This window comes from Solea solea, chromosome 6, assembly GCF_958295425.1.
Source record: "Solea solea chromosome 6, fSolSol10.1, whole genome shotgun sequence".
Taxonomy (NCBI): domain Eukaryota; kingdom Metazoa; phylum Chordata; class Actinopteri; order Pleuronectiformes; family Soleidae; genus Solea; species Solea solea.
The window spans coordinates 24,900,679-24,916,848 of NC_081139.1; the positions used below are offsets into that span (position 1 = coordinate 24,900,679).

Genomic DNA, 16,170 nt, shown 5'->3' on the forward strand with positions numbered 1-16,170 from the left:
TTTACTTTATTTTAATATTATTAATCTTTTATTCAGCAAATGAGAAGTCCATGGCAGATGTCAAGGTGTCTGAGAGCTTGGTGGCAATTTTGTCTGTAGAGGAAAGGAAAAGAAAAATGAACAGGGCTGCCAATGATCGTTTTGGTCGTTGACTAATCATTATTTTTGATTATATACACAGCTCGGTTCAATACTTGACTGTAATTGACAAAATTAATTATTGATCATATCATATTGCCAAATCCCCGTGTTTACAGTCAGACTGACCCTCTCTAGATGAAGATCACTCATGAGGCAGAAATGGCTATTTCCTTCTCGGAAAGTAGTTAGGGTTATGCCAAAAAGTTGCTAGATTTGTCACTAGTTGCTAAACATAGCGACAAAAGGGGTGTGTGTGTGTCGCGTATTGAACAAAGTAACCGCAGTTTCACTCAGCCGTGCAGTGATGACTCCGCCCATGTTAAGTAGGTACTTTTTGCCGTGTCGTGCCGAGGCAAGTAGAGCCAGTGGAAATATGCCATAAAGGTCAAGTTAAGGGTTTGGGCTGGAGTTGTGATGGTTAAGGAGCTAGTGAATGCATTAAGTCTATAGAAAGACAAGAATTTATGTTACAGAATCAAACTAGAGTGCAATATCTCCAACATGAAGTGATAAAGCTAATTAAAACTGAGTGAACTAAATGATCGTCAAGGACAATAATATAGATTTGAAGAAATGACAAACCCGCTCTTTTCTGCTGCTTTTTCCTCTTCTTGCTGGCAGCCAGGAGAGCCTGGCCCTGATGTAGAGGATCTACATCCCTGATATCCTTCAGTTTCGGAGCTCTGGGTGCAGCATCATTTGCAGCATCAGTCCTCACTTTCTGAGATGCTATCTCGACTGTCATTGGTCCAAACTATTTTGATGAGAAAGAATATCATAACTAGTCACAGTTAAGGGCACAACAAACAATCTGAAGCTTTCTTCTTACCTCTGGATCCTGGCCATCCTCCATAGATTCAGTTTCATCCTTTAATAACTCTTGCTTCTCCATATTGCCTCCGCCCATTTCCAGGTCAGGGAAGCAAGGTTCACTCTGGTCACCTTGTGTCATTCCAGTGGTTTCTATGCAGAATCCCATTTGAACATCAGGGCACGAGGAGTCTGAAATAAAGCAGGAAAAAAATTCAATCTAATGGTGAAAACTGTTCATGCAAATGAGTTGTTTTGCACTTTCAATGATGCCAGTTTGGCCAAACAGTCCCTTTAACTCACCTGCAAGAACCTCCTGATTTCCTCTTTCCAGCTCATCCCAATCAAAGGATTTACCCATCTCTGTAACAATCTCAGCGCTGACGTGTGTAGGGAGAGTGTGTGTCTCTGGAGGGTGTGTGAAGTAGCTGATTCTTCCTCTAAAAAAAACATTGCATGATCAATGTAACACAGTAAATAAAACACAGCATGCCTTTTTTTACTTGGATAATCGTTCATTTTACTCACCCTGTCCAGTCCAATAATACACTCTTTGCTGCTTTATCAGTGTCAGGCAGTCCTCCCTTTCTTAGTTTGCCTTGACGCCGGGCGAGTAATGCCAAGAACTCCAGAGCTGTGTGAAAGTCTGGAACTCCATAGTGTTCCATGACCTGTAATCCAACAAATAGTGGAACACTGCAGTTTGCAAATAACATTTAAATAAGCATAAATCACATGTTTTGATAACCTCTTCACACACCTGGGCTTTGTTGCAGCGTCGGAGGATCGCTTCGACGGGTGGAAGAGGATCCACGAGCTGTTCAATTTTCACACAGTTACGAAGAATCATTGCTGCATCGGTTGTTGAAGTTGCCATGACGATGCCAGGACAATCGAGGAGCTTTATGTGTTTGTCTAAATGCACCTCTTGAAGGCATCTGCAATCCATCAGAAACATTGGTCAAACAGGTAGAAAACAAGGTAACAATGACAATGACTGTATACTTACTTAGTGACACCAGGAGTCGCTCCAACACTACACGCTCGTACCCGTTTCAGACTGTTGATCAAACTACTCTTGCCCACATTAGGAAAACCTAAAAAAAAACAGAAGAGGCAGAACTGATTTCTCTAGTGTTTCCCCTATCATTATATAAGGGATCATCCCACAAATGCATTTCCCTTACAAATGTGACACAATTTAAAGTTATCCATGCTACAGGCGTCCTGCAGCAGTCTTTGCGATGGAGGTGGTTCAGTTGTCACAGTGTCTTCTGACTCTGGTTCAGACTCCGGATCAAATGTGTAAGGGATTACGGCGAGGGGTCGTGCCGACGGCATTACTCAATGTTTTGATAATTGCTAGCGGTGCATCCACCTTTCCAGAGGAGGAGCTGCGGATCTGACAGCTGACGTGCCAATTACGTCACTTCCAGGTAACTGGCCAATCACAGGACAGTGGGAAAGCTCTCGTTGGCTGGCCAATCACAAGACAGTCCGTGTTCTGCGGGTGTGGTTTTGGTCTGAAACAGCACGGCTGACGAGAGCGTCAGTGATGAGACATTCACATGGGCTCGTTTGCAGCGACTAGGAGGATTTTGACCATAAAAACGACTTCATGTTTGTAAGTACACCTCCATATCTCACATATAAGTGAGATAGGACCATGCTATGGCTTCTTTAAAAGAAAGACATGAATATCATGATTTCCTTTATCTATCTATTTACTGATGCATACATGTGTATGTTTAGTTAGTTAGTTAGTGCTGGGCGGCATGACCAAAACATTATATCGCGGTATTTTCCAAATCGTCTATGGTTTCACGGTATACAAGTTTTGTTTTTTTTAATGAATGAGCATTAATGAATGCTCCAGTTACAGAGAAGTGCAGCTTAATGTGTGTATGCAGCTGTGTGCGCTCGCTTACATACATGCAGATATTTTTGTCTGCTTTTTAGCTGGTTGAAAAGACATATGCATAACTTACCTACAACACCAACAGTGATGGCGGTCTTTATATCCAGATTGCGGCAGTAGTTTCCAAGTAACTTCATTAAGCAGTCAGCACCAATACAAGCACTGCTACTTAGAAGCTCTGTGGTGGCTTGTGTCACTGGGACGTTACTGCGTTTCTGTCCATGTCAGAAAGGAAATATAGTTAAGTGTTAATGTAATACTAACATGAGTTCAGGTTTTGTGAGGAGTGGCTATATGAGGTACTGATTGATAACTGCCCTCTATGCACCTGAAGATTTTGTGTTGGGAATCAGCTGAGACACTGAGGCTGTCAACAGGGACACATGAAAAAAAAACAAAGGCTCGCCTAACGAGCTCTGGCCTAGGTCTCGGTATTGTGAAAAAAATTTATGATATTGTATCAGTATCTGAATTTGATACTGATTCCTTAATTCTACTGTTTTCAATAGCAACTTTATCAAATCTGTTTAACAACAAAAAATATATAAATGTATAAACACAATGTCCCTGCCAGCATGGGACATTGTGTTTATGGAGTATTATAGAATTACGCAGGAGTAAATTTGATGAGACAAGTCTCTTGTTTCCCCACTGGCAGACATATTTACAGTCTGAGCGAGCACCCTAGGCTAAATCCCAGCCCAGGGGCAACCAGGAGCATGCACAACACAATCAGTGCCTCATACAACTACACTTCAAAAAAACCTGAGCTGTCCCCTTTTAAACATTTGGAATGAGAGTGAGTATTTGCCGATTACACAAAGAGAAATATTTAAGTGCATACCAAGTTCTTGTTCTGTTGCTGAGTAGACGCTTTGAAAGCCACAGTAGGAAACTCATTACGAAGATACCTAATCCACTTCTCCACGACTTCCTTTGACACCAGATCTATGAACAATAAAAGACGTGACACAATTAATAAAACCACTACATTGTAGTCCTGGGCAGTATGAACAAAGACTTTGATCACGGTATTCTCAAAGTTTCATGTTGTACAATGGTATTTTTTTTTTAATGCATGAGGATGAGTGAGCGCTCCTGTAACAGAGGCACGATTGATTTAGTGTGTGTGTGGGCGCATAGATTTACATATACATATACACATATATAAAAACAGTACTACTAAATCTTAAGCTCACTTACCAATTTTATTAAGTACTAAAACGATCTTCTTGTTGGTTCCACTTTGAATGACTGCCTGCTCCACCTGAGGACACCTGCAGCCCAGAGGGTCACGTGCATCTAAAACTTCCAAAATGACATCTGCAGCCTCCACTACCTATAAATTCACAACAAGTACAACTTATTGTAAACACATCTGTTTGATAAGTTCTGATATTCAGCAAAAGCTAGAGCTGTGGCTAAATACCTTTTTAAATTCTCTGTAATATGCCTTTCTTGAATTCTCATTTTCAAAGTTGACATGCTTTTCCAAACTCTGCATCTCCAGCTCCTGAGAGCAAAAGAAAAGCACACATCAGCACATCAGCAGATTGCATGGTACACACCGACTCTAACTGAAGTCAATTTCAACCAAATATGTTGACATTTACCCTCTGTTCAAACTCTTTCTGTCGCTGTAGGATGTCATTCTGAAAGCTCTGCAAATTCCTCCTCTTCATCAGCAATTGTTCTCTAGAAATCCTCTGCTTTTCTTGGAGGTCTTGCAGCTAATTTGGAAAGATTATTTGAACTGATTAGCCTTAAGAACAACGCAATGTCATCTCTGACAGGAGCACACATGACGTCCTTTTACCCTTTGCCTCCTTTTTTCTTCTGGTTTTCTGGGGTTGCCGACACGCTGTGCAGGTGACTGCTCTGAAGACTTGCTCCTCCCTGAAGTATCACCCTTTCCTCCATCTTTGGCCTGTAAGCACATCAACAATTATGAAAAGAACAAAAAAGTACAGTATTGTGCAACAGTCTCAGGCACCATCAGCTTCGATGTTTTATGTCTGTCAAATTCTGTGATTATTTACATTAAGACTGCGATTATACCTTTTTTTTTTATCTATACTGTGATCAAAGGAACTAGATATTGATATATATCATGATATAAATCACATCAATATTTCTGTTGAGCTTAAAGGCATGGCTGGGTGATATGGCTTATAAACAACATCTCAATATTTTTAGGCTATATCCCAATATAAGAGATACTGTATATGGGGATACATAGCTGCACACAGGTTGTTTCTCTGGGCTCATGAAAGGCTTTCTTTGAGATGTTTGTGAGAGAGTGACAATACACCGTAAATACACTCTTATAAAACATCAAAAAAAAAATTTAATATTCCATGCTAAAAACACAGTTATATCCTTTGATTTCAGATTACACCTGGTTTATTTCTTTGGCTTTAGTTTTTAATGTTAACTGAATGACATTTACATGAGTTAGAAACAATGAAATCGCCTATAACGGGGATGTGGTTGTCAGGTCATTATCAGGTGTTCAAAAATACAGAATTACTGACAAGACATAAATAAAGCAGTACAGATAATCTTTAGCATTCAAATCCCTCAAAATTTCAAAACCATGTATTTGGGGTAGGGTGAGAAATCCACTCTCACACTTATTAATTAATCAATATAGATCATATTTAATTTTCTAATTGGTGTATTTCATTAAAAACATGATGACTATGAAAGAGACAGCCTTTAAAAGAGGGAAAAGTCATCACGGACACCGATATGACATAGGAGCATATTATGCATGTTATTATATAGATTTAATATCAATGTATCCAGTGCCAGAGTGGGAGTGGAGAGGGATCAGTCTGGGTAATTCTGGTTCTGTTGAATAGGCTTCATCACAGTGACACTGACGTTTTACAAACATTTTCAGCATGACACATTTCTACGGGCAATCTACGGTGCTGATAGCACTAATTATTTCGAGAAATGTCATTAATTATTGCTTAGTAAATATTAGAGATGGTTAGACAACATTTGTCAGAGTTCGAGAAAAAGTGAAGCAGAGAAAAGTAATGACTCATGTCAAATGTAGAGGTTCTTTACAATCCAAACGATGTAGCGGTCAGCGCGAACATTAAATGGACTGTTCGAAAGAAATGTGCTGTAATAACGCACTCAAACACTACTGCTGCTACAGTTAGCCACAGCACGCAGCGCTAACTTACCTTACACTTCTCCAGAAACCCGAGACGTTTCGCTCGTCTCTGTTCTGTGAAACGAAGAAACCGTTAGAAAACAGCATTTCCAGGGAGTACATTCAGTCGACACCAGTAAAATACAATACATACTAGATTTGGACATAGCTTCAGACTCGTGTGTTGCTCCCCTGATTCACGTGCACGGGTAGAAGGTGACGCCTTCTTTCTTCATCATGATTTTTTTTGTGGCGGTTGGCAAACAACGATTTGGTGCATTACTGCCACCATCTGGTGTGGAGAGTGGATCTAAAGGTTAAAGGTTCTACTAATATGATAATAATAATAGTAATGATAATAATAATAATAATAATAATAATAATACTAATAATAATGATAATGATAATAATAATAATAATAATAATAATAATAATAATAATCATACGTTTTTGTTTTAATCAGAAACAGAATCAAATTTATTGGCCAAGTATGTGAACACATACAAGGAATTTGACTCGGTTTTATCTTTAGCACACACTGTACATTAAACGTAAACATGAACATACATAAACATCAACATAACATGACATTCAACTGGAAGGACAACAAAGAACAATAATTTAAAAAGAGTGGTATAAAAAATGAATAAATAAGGTGTCCAAAGGTCCGGTCTATTTTAAATATATATATTTAAGTATATATATTTATTATTATATTAATTATTTACAGAGAGACACAATGAGAATATTAAGGGCAAAATTGTGAATAAATATAAAGTCTGTTGGTTTTGGAGTCAGGGGGGTTAATGACAATGGGTGACTGATTTTAAGAAATTTACAGTCACTCAGGTTTCTCTTTGATATTTATGGTATTTATTAATTATAATTAAACAAACAAAAACCTGGGCTAAGCTGCTTTCTCACAGTGAGGAACTGGTAATAATGTATTTTAGCCAGTTCTATTTTTAGTAACTCCAATTTTGAAAGCACACCAACAACAGGCGAATGTAGCTGTATTTGTTAATTATACTGATGCGCTCATGGTTTCTGAGCTTTCATTTCATTGGTAAGGTGAAAGTAAGGATAACACCATCACTGGATTTGATTTGAATTGTTAATATCAAGCAGTCTTCATCGACTTTATATAGGTGAAAGACAAACAGGATCAAGGTGGATGATCTGCATCTCTGGGCTCCTAGAATTATAGAATTAATCCCAAATTCAGTCAGTAACTTTTTCCAACATTCATGTTTGATATCACATCCAGGTCTCTGTGTTCTTTGGCAGATTTACCGTTGAACCACTGCTATCTATAACCCATATTAACATTTGTATTTTAACTCTGTTATCTGTTATATTCACACCAGTGGTGAACAATCTTTCATAATGAACACAATGAACAATCTCAATATGCTTGATATTTTTTTTTATATTCATCAGAAAAAACAAACAGTGATACAATGATTATTTTTCTTCATGAATATTTTTGCTTTTTCATTTGCCAGAAAGCTATATCTATTAAATAAGAAAAGAAATGTAACATTACACATATACTGTACATGGTTGTACAATGGTTCTCAGTTTGACTTTCAAACAGGAAACATGGAGATGGAGGTTTAGGCAGGAGCCACAGATGAGACCTCTGTCTTTGATGTGGACACTTCAGAAGCATCATCCACTTCTTTGCCAAAAAGCTGCATGATGCATGTGCGGAACTGAGAGGAGACAATAAAACAGTGTGTTAAAAATTGACATCAAGCACATTTCATTTGGAAAAATGGAAAGCTTGTCATGTGTCATGTGCCCACCTGTCGGTTCATGAAGACATAAATGATGGGGTTGTAAATGGTGGCGCTTTTGGCAAAGTATGCCGGCAAGGCAGCAGCCAGAGGATGGAAGGCGTAACCGGGGTTGGCCGCAGCAAAGCAGGCAAAAAATGTATACGGTCCCCAGCAGAAACAATATGCCACGATCATGACAACGACCATTCTGGATACGTCTTTTTCAGCTTTCTGGGTTGACTCTGATTCCTTCTGCTGCATGGCAACCTGTCATCGACAAATCAATGCAGTGTGGGAGTCAGCCTGGCTGTGATCCACTTCACTAGTTAGCGAATCAAACTGCAGGTTACTTACTGAATGGATGGCCCACCAGACGGCAAGGTAGCACAGGATGATTATAGCCAAAGGAAGTAAACAACATGTAACCATAAGAACAATCATGTAGGACTGCACTCCAGGGTCTTCACTTCCACTGAATACATCAGGCCCACAGGAAGTCTTCAGTCCATGAGGCCAGTACCTGTTACAAAAGAATGTTTAAATGATCTCTCCACTCATGAATTCCTGCTTTTTCTTTACATATATAAAGAGCAGATTACCTGCTCCAGCCAAACATTGGTGGTGCACACCACACTGCTGCCCAGACCCAGGAGAAGATAATTCCAGCTGAGGCCCATTTGGCATCAAACTTGACATTTCCAAAAGGTTTGCACACAACAACCCATCTCTCCCAGGAGATGATTGTCAGAGACCACAGAGCAGCAATTCCTGTGTTAAAGCGGTAGGATACTCAGAAAGGGGATTTTTTTTGCTCTAATCACTTAACAAAGAAAATGGTCTTAACAGTAACATTATAGAAAAAGTATTACTTACCACAAACAGAGACAACGTAGCCCTCAAAGACACACATTGGATGTCCCAGAATGAAGTAACCAAAAAACTGATTGCAAACACTGATGGTGCTGGCAAAAACTGTCTCTCCAAGATCAGCAATGGCAAGATTGACCAAGATCCAATTCAGTGGGTGACGGAGTTTCTTGAACTTCGCTGTTGCCACCAACACCAGACCGTTGGTAAAGACTGATGCGACGACCACAAAAAACATCCAGATTGTTGCAACGTTGTAAATCCATCGAGGAGCAATGTGGTAATTGGGACCCTCAAATGGATCTGGGGGGGAAATAGCAATATTGTTGCTGATTGTCTCCTAGTAGTCTTACTATTTAGAATCCAATGTGGTCTCACAAGTATAAATTTTTTTCGTTAGCCCATAATCAATTGTATTTATTTATTGATTGATTGATGACTGTTTTGTATGTAATTATGTAAATTACATCACCTACACATTTTCTTTGCATTTTTGTACAGTGCTGTCCAATAACCCATCTGCAGGCAGGTTTACATTTTTATGTCAAAGGATGAATTGTACAGCAAAACTACAGTACACTTTTTGCTTTAATTTTTCTTTTTTAAATTAGTGGTGTGTTAATCATATATTCACTGGACTGTAGCACATAAAGATCTGTTATCTGATATTAATCTATATATGTTGTCCAAAATAATCTCATATAATTAATCTCATAATCTCAGTATGTGAAAGCACATTTTAAATAATAATAATAAGCATACATATTTAAATGGTATAATATTCCACTATACTGACTTTGGAGAACCTTAAATAATGGTAATAATGGTAAATTAAAGCCTATTTTTGCTTAGGGTTGACATTTTTGTTTGGGTTTATTCTACTGAAATCTCTGATTTAGTAAAACGAGCATTTCCATCAAATGCTTGAGAAAATAAGATTGCAGTATACTGTACCTCTGGTGTTGTTGCTGTTTGTGTAAGCGAAGGCAGATCCCCTTGTTGTTTCTTCATTGTACCGCCGGGCAGCAAATGACTGTTTTCCCCACTCTTCTGCCATTGTGATCTCAGAAGGCCTTTCTTGTCACTTCTGACCTCCGTGGATGACTGGAGCCGCACATCTGACTTTAGCTTATATACCTGTGTATCAGAGATCTCTGATAGGATTAGCTCAGTCAAATCACAGCCACTGTGTGTTGCTTGGCAGTGATACTCAGCAGCAAACCAATACACATATTTTGAACTGTGATTAAAGGTCAGATAAAACCTGCTAACTAGGTTAATTGTCTGAAAGCGGATTGCCATCCACAGATTAGTAACAGATTTCCATCAACAGATTAGTCACTAGAACTTTAACTAACACACAATTTAAATTTGAAGCAGTCGTGCAATCTTGCATGTGAATTAATCAATATTGAAGTTCAAAATAACCCTGAAACAGTGATGAACCTGTGTCTCAAAATGCTTATTTTCTTACGCTTGGTAGGAAAATAACACATTTCACATCCAAACACGTATTAACATACTGTATAATCTACATACTGCATAGTAATAACTTAATCTGGGAAGTGCATTTTGATATTTTGTATGATAGTGTGTGCATGTTCATGTGGACCCCAGTGAGTGAGAGAATAGCCAAGTCTTAAAGTAGCTTAAGTGAACAGCCACAGAAGTGTAATTGTGACAGTTGGAGTAGTTAACATGTGAAGAAAGATACCATTAATCCCTCCGGGAAGAGGGGTCACTTCAGAGTATAGGATTTTCTGCACTCATTGGATTCTGCAACTGACGTCATTGTCCTCATGTGAGGTGCAATGCAGGAGGCTTTTAGGGGATTTATAACCAATGTGTCTCAAAAGACAAGGCCAGTTCTCCGGTATGGCACGATTTAACAGCATGATAGACATGGTCATGTTATATAGAGGGAAGCTCAGTCAAAGTCATGTGCCTGTACGGAACATAAGATGTTTGTGAGTTTCTCAGGAAGCTAACATGTCTTAAGTGGATGAGAGTGGACAGTAACTAAATTAGTTACGTCTTGTATACCTACATGAAAAGATACATGATGATCATGATGGAAAATGTGTCACTCTGTCTCCTCAGACACACAAAGAAAACACCGCTAAATTGAGGCACACGGAGAGGTGTGTGTCAGTGTCAGATGTCAAACAGCTGCCTTAAGAGTGGATTTGAGACCAATGAGAAGACATCAACATGCGAAAGAGCAGATTGTGATTGAACTATCTGACTGCATCTGAAACTTATGGAAAAGTAGCACTCAATCATTTCAAAAGCACCGAATTATTCAAACTATGTAAGATTAAAAGTGTTCACGTTGTAGTTTTTTTTCCTACAGCATTTCTGCTGATCCAGTCAGGCTAGAGTCAAGCTACATATAATAACACATGTATAAATGTACAGTATCTCATTAAGGTTTCACGTTTAGCCACAAAAGTTAATTTAAATTATTGTTCATTTGTCCTAATTTACAATTTTTTCTTCCCATTGTGTGAAAGACGACGTTGTCTTTCTTTTTTGTCTTTGAATACTTGACACTGTATCAGATGCAGCACTGCACAGGTGCATAGGAAGAAGAAGCCACAATGTGTAGTCGCAAACTTTCTCCAGAGCTTATGTACAACAAACAGATGGATTATTTAGCGGCTGAAAGAGAGTGGCAGGACATGAGAATAACTGAGACGAACAGACACAGTACTTACTTCCCCAAACCTCTTATTAACCTCCTATCTTCTTGTGGGTTTTCATTAACGTCGTTAATCTATGTTACGTTAGTGTTCATTCGAAGTCACATACAGGGATTAAAAATGCATTTTTCATGTTGGACGCTGTCTTTTAATAATCCACTGTGTGTTTCAGAACATTAAGTGGCTATATTGTTATTGGTTAGCATAGTATTGTTGTTTAAAAATGCAAATGTTACGTACATCAAAACATGTTTCGATCAAATGATGGTATTATAAGCTGTAACGGGAGCATGCTATTAATATGAATAACAAACCAACCTGATGTGCTAGAATGTGTGAATCAATGACACAGCTTTGGGTATAAAGTATTGACTGTGAGTAGCTGAGAATTCCATCCACACTACAATAGTCTGATCCATCCACACTACACCAGTCTGATCCACACTACACCAGACTGATCCATCCACACTACACCAGTCTGATCCACACTACACCAGACTGATCCATTTACACTATAACAGTCTGATACATCCACACTACACTTGTCTGATGCATCCACACTACACTTGTCTGATGCATCCACACTACACCAGTCTGATGCATCCACACTACACCACAGACTGATCAATCCACACTACCAGTCTGATCATTTACTTGAAGCTCTTACTTACTTCTAGCTCTTATTTGTACCCAAATGTTTAAATGCACTTATTGTAAGTCGCTTTGGATAAAAGCGTCTGCTAAATGACATGTAATGTAATGTAATGTAATGATCCATCCACACTATACCAGACTGATCCATCCACACTACACCACAGAGCCACTTAAATGTATTTTATTTTATTTGACGCTAGAAATAAGTACCAATTCAGCCTGTAGTGTTGCTTCATTAGTATTATTAGAGGAAAAGTGATTTCATTTGGAGAAAATGGTTGACAAACACTTCAGAACCAGAGCTACTAAGCTACTCTGTTGACTGATGACAATAGCAGAATGATGGTCTTACCTTGCAACATTTTTATTGTGTAACTCTTACTTGTGTAGTATAATAAGTAAATGAAGTCTTTACTAAAAACCATTAAAGACTCAGCCTCCTTCCGCACGAGTCTTTACTGTTGAACTGTGGTGTCCACAGGAGTGCAGGGTAATTATATTATTCACAAAGGACAATATTTAGCCATCATATTCAGGGGTACAAATTAAAATAAAGACTATTTAGACAAATCTAAAATAATGTCTCGCACAGTATGCAAACAAAATATAAATAATGAAACATATACAACGGTGGCAGAATCGGATTTGGCTCAGCTGGAGGAGTCTGGCGAAGAGGACCAGACCCTTAAACTATGCTTCTCCAGGGAATACAGGGAATACAATTACACATAAAATCTGAATGAGGATTTATTCTTTTTTCCAGGAAAACAAACCTTTCAGCAAATACGCCAACAAAGTTAGCTGTGAACATTCTAATTACAAGTGGTAACACCTGTCTTCTTATGTCATCTCTCCCTCATGTGGCCTCCACAACTCTTTCAAACGTGGTTTTTCAGTGTGGGAAATTGCTCAGAGACATGCACTCTACAACATTCCCTTTACCTTTTTGTGGCCATTGGTGGCTTGAAAACTTGACAGCAGTTGAAAGAGTCAGCTTAATTATTCAATATCTATCTTGTGTTTTAGTCTAACTCTGATGCAGATGTAGTTACTGGCAAACACCACAAGCAAAATCACTTGTGTTTTAGGTTTAAGAAAGACCATGAGGTTGCCCTTTCAAGCATCTGCAAGTAAGCTCTGGATTAGTGCCCTCAGAAGTCCTCCATAGTATGAAACGTGATGTGTTTAGACCCAAACAAAATGAATGCCTGCACTCTGTTCTTAGTCCTATCATTTACCGGTAAATGATAGGATATCCCACAGCTAACTTCCTTATCCTTATGATCATTGAAACGATCTGCCTCGCCCTGTGAAAGGAGAGGTGAAAGGCATTGCATCATAAGATATCAAGGTTTTGTGAGTGAGACTCTTGCAGCATCTCTCACAGTCTGGTCTGCACATTAAAATGCAGGTTCAAATTTCTCCTGTCCAGCAGACCAAAGCTGATTACAGACTCAGGTTCTTCCACATAACACATTAACACAGAGTAATTACTTCTGGCATAGTCACTATGTAACACTTTAATCTCTCCGGAATAACCGGTCAACTCGGGTAAAAGCTGATGTTCAAAGCTGCTACCATGGTTTATTTTAATCTGTTGCTCTGTGTGTTATTTCAAGTGTACTTGTTATGTAGGTGACTGGCAGGCTCACATTTTAGATAAGAACTTCATGTAGGACTTCACCTCGACAAGATCCTGAAAATGAAAACTTTTTCTTCTATTTTCCACTGTTATAGGGACATGTACGGTGGCCCAGAGGTGCAAATCACCAACACAAATAGGAAAACACAACATGAACTGAAATACAACAACATTTACTAAAACCTATGGCATTATATTTGGGCCACATTCGTGAGGGAACAATGTGAGATTTTGAGCATGAGGAGAACATGCTCAGGAGAACATAATTTCATTTGAGCCAAAAAAAAATACATTCTGTGCTCAATACATGTATTTGCATGTTTGCAATTGTTCATTTTAACGTGCAGTAGTAACCCTCTCACTCTTGCTCGCTGCGCTGCAGACCGCTGCACGCTCACTCTTAATCCCTCCCTTCTGTGCGCGCTCAACTTTACCCGAGAGCTCGCTCAATTTAGCACAGCGTTACAAATGTGCCACAAAATCAACCAATCAGAGACTATATAAATTTAGATTGGCTGTTTCGTCTCCAATCACAAGAATATTGCATGTAGCAGGTAGATGCATAAATAAATACAGAAATCTCTGACAGAAGTACCAGACTCAAAGATGTGCAGCATTGGGGTGAAAGGAAAAATGGGGGACAGAGGAGAGGTGGGGGAGAGAAAGGGGGGAGAGAAAGGACAAGAGGGAGGATGATGAGGTCGAGACAGAAGAAAGAGACCAGGAGCAGATATACAACAATTGTATCAAGTTATAAGTTTAGACAGGTCAGTTCTGAGTCAGTAATGACATGTTTATAGAACTACAATGTCATTTATATAAGCAGCAGCAGAAATTGTTGATAAAAATTAAAATAATATCTACTTTTAATTATAGCATAATTATTATAATAGCCTTGAAACTGGAATTGAATTGAAGTTATTATTATATACACATATACAGTATGTATAGGTATCTTAAGATTTAATTTATTTTGTTGATCGGTCTGTATTATTTATGTATTTATTCCTGCACTCTCACCTGAACATTAAATAGTGTCCTGATACGGTCCGTAATCACACAGCGACGTACTTAGAGAGGAGAGTTCATCTTCATTTTCGCTGAGTCAGATGGAAGGAGCTTGGAACAGACTCTTTCTTTGTCTGAAACTAAACTACGTGGCATTTAGGCTGTTGCCGGTACTGGTAGCCCATGCTAGTGAACGACAATGGAGATTACAGCCACACTGCCTGGGCCCCAACACAATCAATGTTGAGTTAATGATATTACCTTTTACATGATGAACCTTTCAAATAGATTATTTGCAATATTTATTTTATTCCCATTAATTTAAACTGCATACTTTGTTTAAATGAATACTGTAAAACAAATACCAAATTAAAATATTTAATTCAATTTAAAAATGTTCATTTATTATTTATTTATGTTTCAATTGTTTTTTTTTTTTTAAATCCATATCATTAACAAGTAATAGTATCGCAGTTGAACTGCATTCTGGGTTTATAGTTTGATAAAAGCTAACTATATCACTTTAAACACAAATTCACTTCATTATCATCATTATAAAGAACAGTGCAATTTACTCTATTTCAGTAATGTGCATTTTTTTTGAATGTATATCAAAAATGTACATTATACATAACATACAGTTGTATATTGTTAAGACCAGATCAAAATCAAGTAAATAAATCAATAAATAACCATAGATTTGATTTTAAACACACATCTTTTACATCAGTCATTCCCAAACGCTGGGTCAGGACCAACTGATGGTTCGGGGAGAAAAGGTTTGGGTTGCCAAATAAAGGGACAGATTTTTTTCAGATTTTAACTTAAATTCACTAAATAACATGCATAAATTAAGTTGTGGTTATTTTACTAAACTTAAATCTCTTGGAACTGACAGGTTTACAAATTCAAAATGATTTTACGTCTTAAAAGGAGGACTATGGATTTGGAAGGAATCTGCAATTTATTTAGATTCGTCCCAAATATTTTGAGGCAGGATGAATATTACCAACAACACTCAATACATTTCAATCAAGTTAAAAAACACACAGACGAATCAGCACCTCTGACAATATCAGACAAAAAATCTGTGATAAAGTTTACGTGTGCACTGCACCTTGTTTTAAGAGATTTTTCAGTCCTATTTTGTAATATGTTTTTTGCAAGAATAAAAAGGGCCTTTGTTCCATCACTGTTGTTTATCTTATGGACCACACAGTGGTGCTGTTGCTAATATTTTTGTTAGGCTCTTTCTGTGTCTAACAAAATATTAGTCCTGTTCACAACTTTTATGGACAGGACTAGTTTCACCAAACAGTGACCTGCAGCTTGCTCCAGGACGGTGTGCAGCTGAATGTGAAGAGGTTGTGCAACGCTTTTTGTCCTACGTAAACTGGGATTGGCTCCAACTCCACCGGTGACCCTCGAGTGGAGGATAAAGTCGAATAGAATTGAACAGAAAATCAATATTTGTGTTA

At 38.2% G+C, this 16,170-nt stretch overlaps 2 protein-coding genes across 2 annotated transcripts; both read right to left on the reverse strand.

Annotated features, from left to right (window-relative positions):
* On the reverse strand, positions 1 to 6,272 carry gnl3l (G protein nucleolar 3 like). The gene is made up of 15 exons (XM_058630578.1): positions 6,193 to 6,272; positions 6,070 to 6,113; positions 4,686 to 4,796; positions 4,483 to 4,599; positions 4,299 to 4,382; positions 4,073 to 4,208; positions 3,714 to 3,817; positions 2,940 to 3,084; positions 1,961 to 2,048; positions 1,712 to 1,889; positions 1,480 to 1,622; positions 1,255 to 1,391; positions 971 to 1,143; positions 724 to 895; positions 1 to 93 (listed from the first exon to the last, which is right to left on the reverse strand). Exons 1-15 carry the CDS (start codon positions 6,203 to 6,205, stop codon positions 29 to 31), a joined length of 1,710 nt encoding a protein of 569 aa, XP_058486561.1. The 5' UTR covers positions 6,206 to 6,272; the 3' UTR covers positions 1 to 28.
* A 1,175-nt stretch (positions 6,273 to 7,447) lies between these two features.
* LOC131460743 (red-sensitive opsin) lies at positions 7,448 to 9,800 on the reverse strand. The gene is made up of 6 exons (XM_058631499.1): positions 9,641 to 9,800; positions 8,693 to 8,989; positions 8,419 to 8,587; positions 8,174 to 8,339; positions 7,847 to 8,086; positions 7,448 to 7,753 (listed from the first exon to the last, which is right to left on the reverse strand). Exons 1-6 carry the CDS (start codon positions 9,741 to 9,743, stop codon positions 7,655 to 7,657), a joined length of 1,074 nt encoding a protein of 357 aa, XP_058487482.1. The 5' UTR covers positions 9,744 to 9,800; the 3' UTR covers positions 7,448 to 7,654.
* Between the last annotated feature and the right edge of the window lie 6,370 nt (positions 9,801 to 16,170).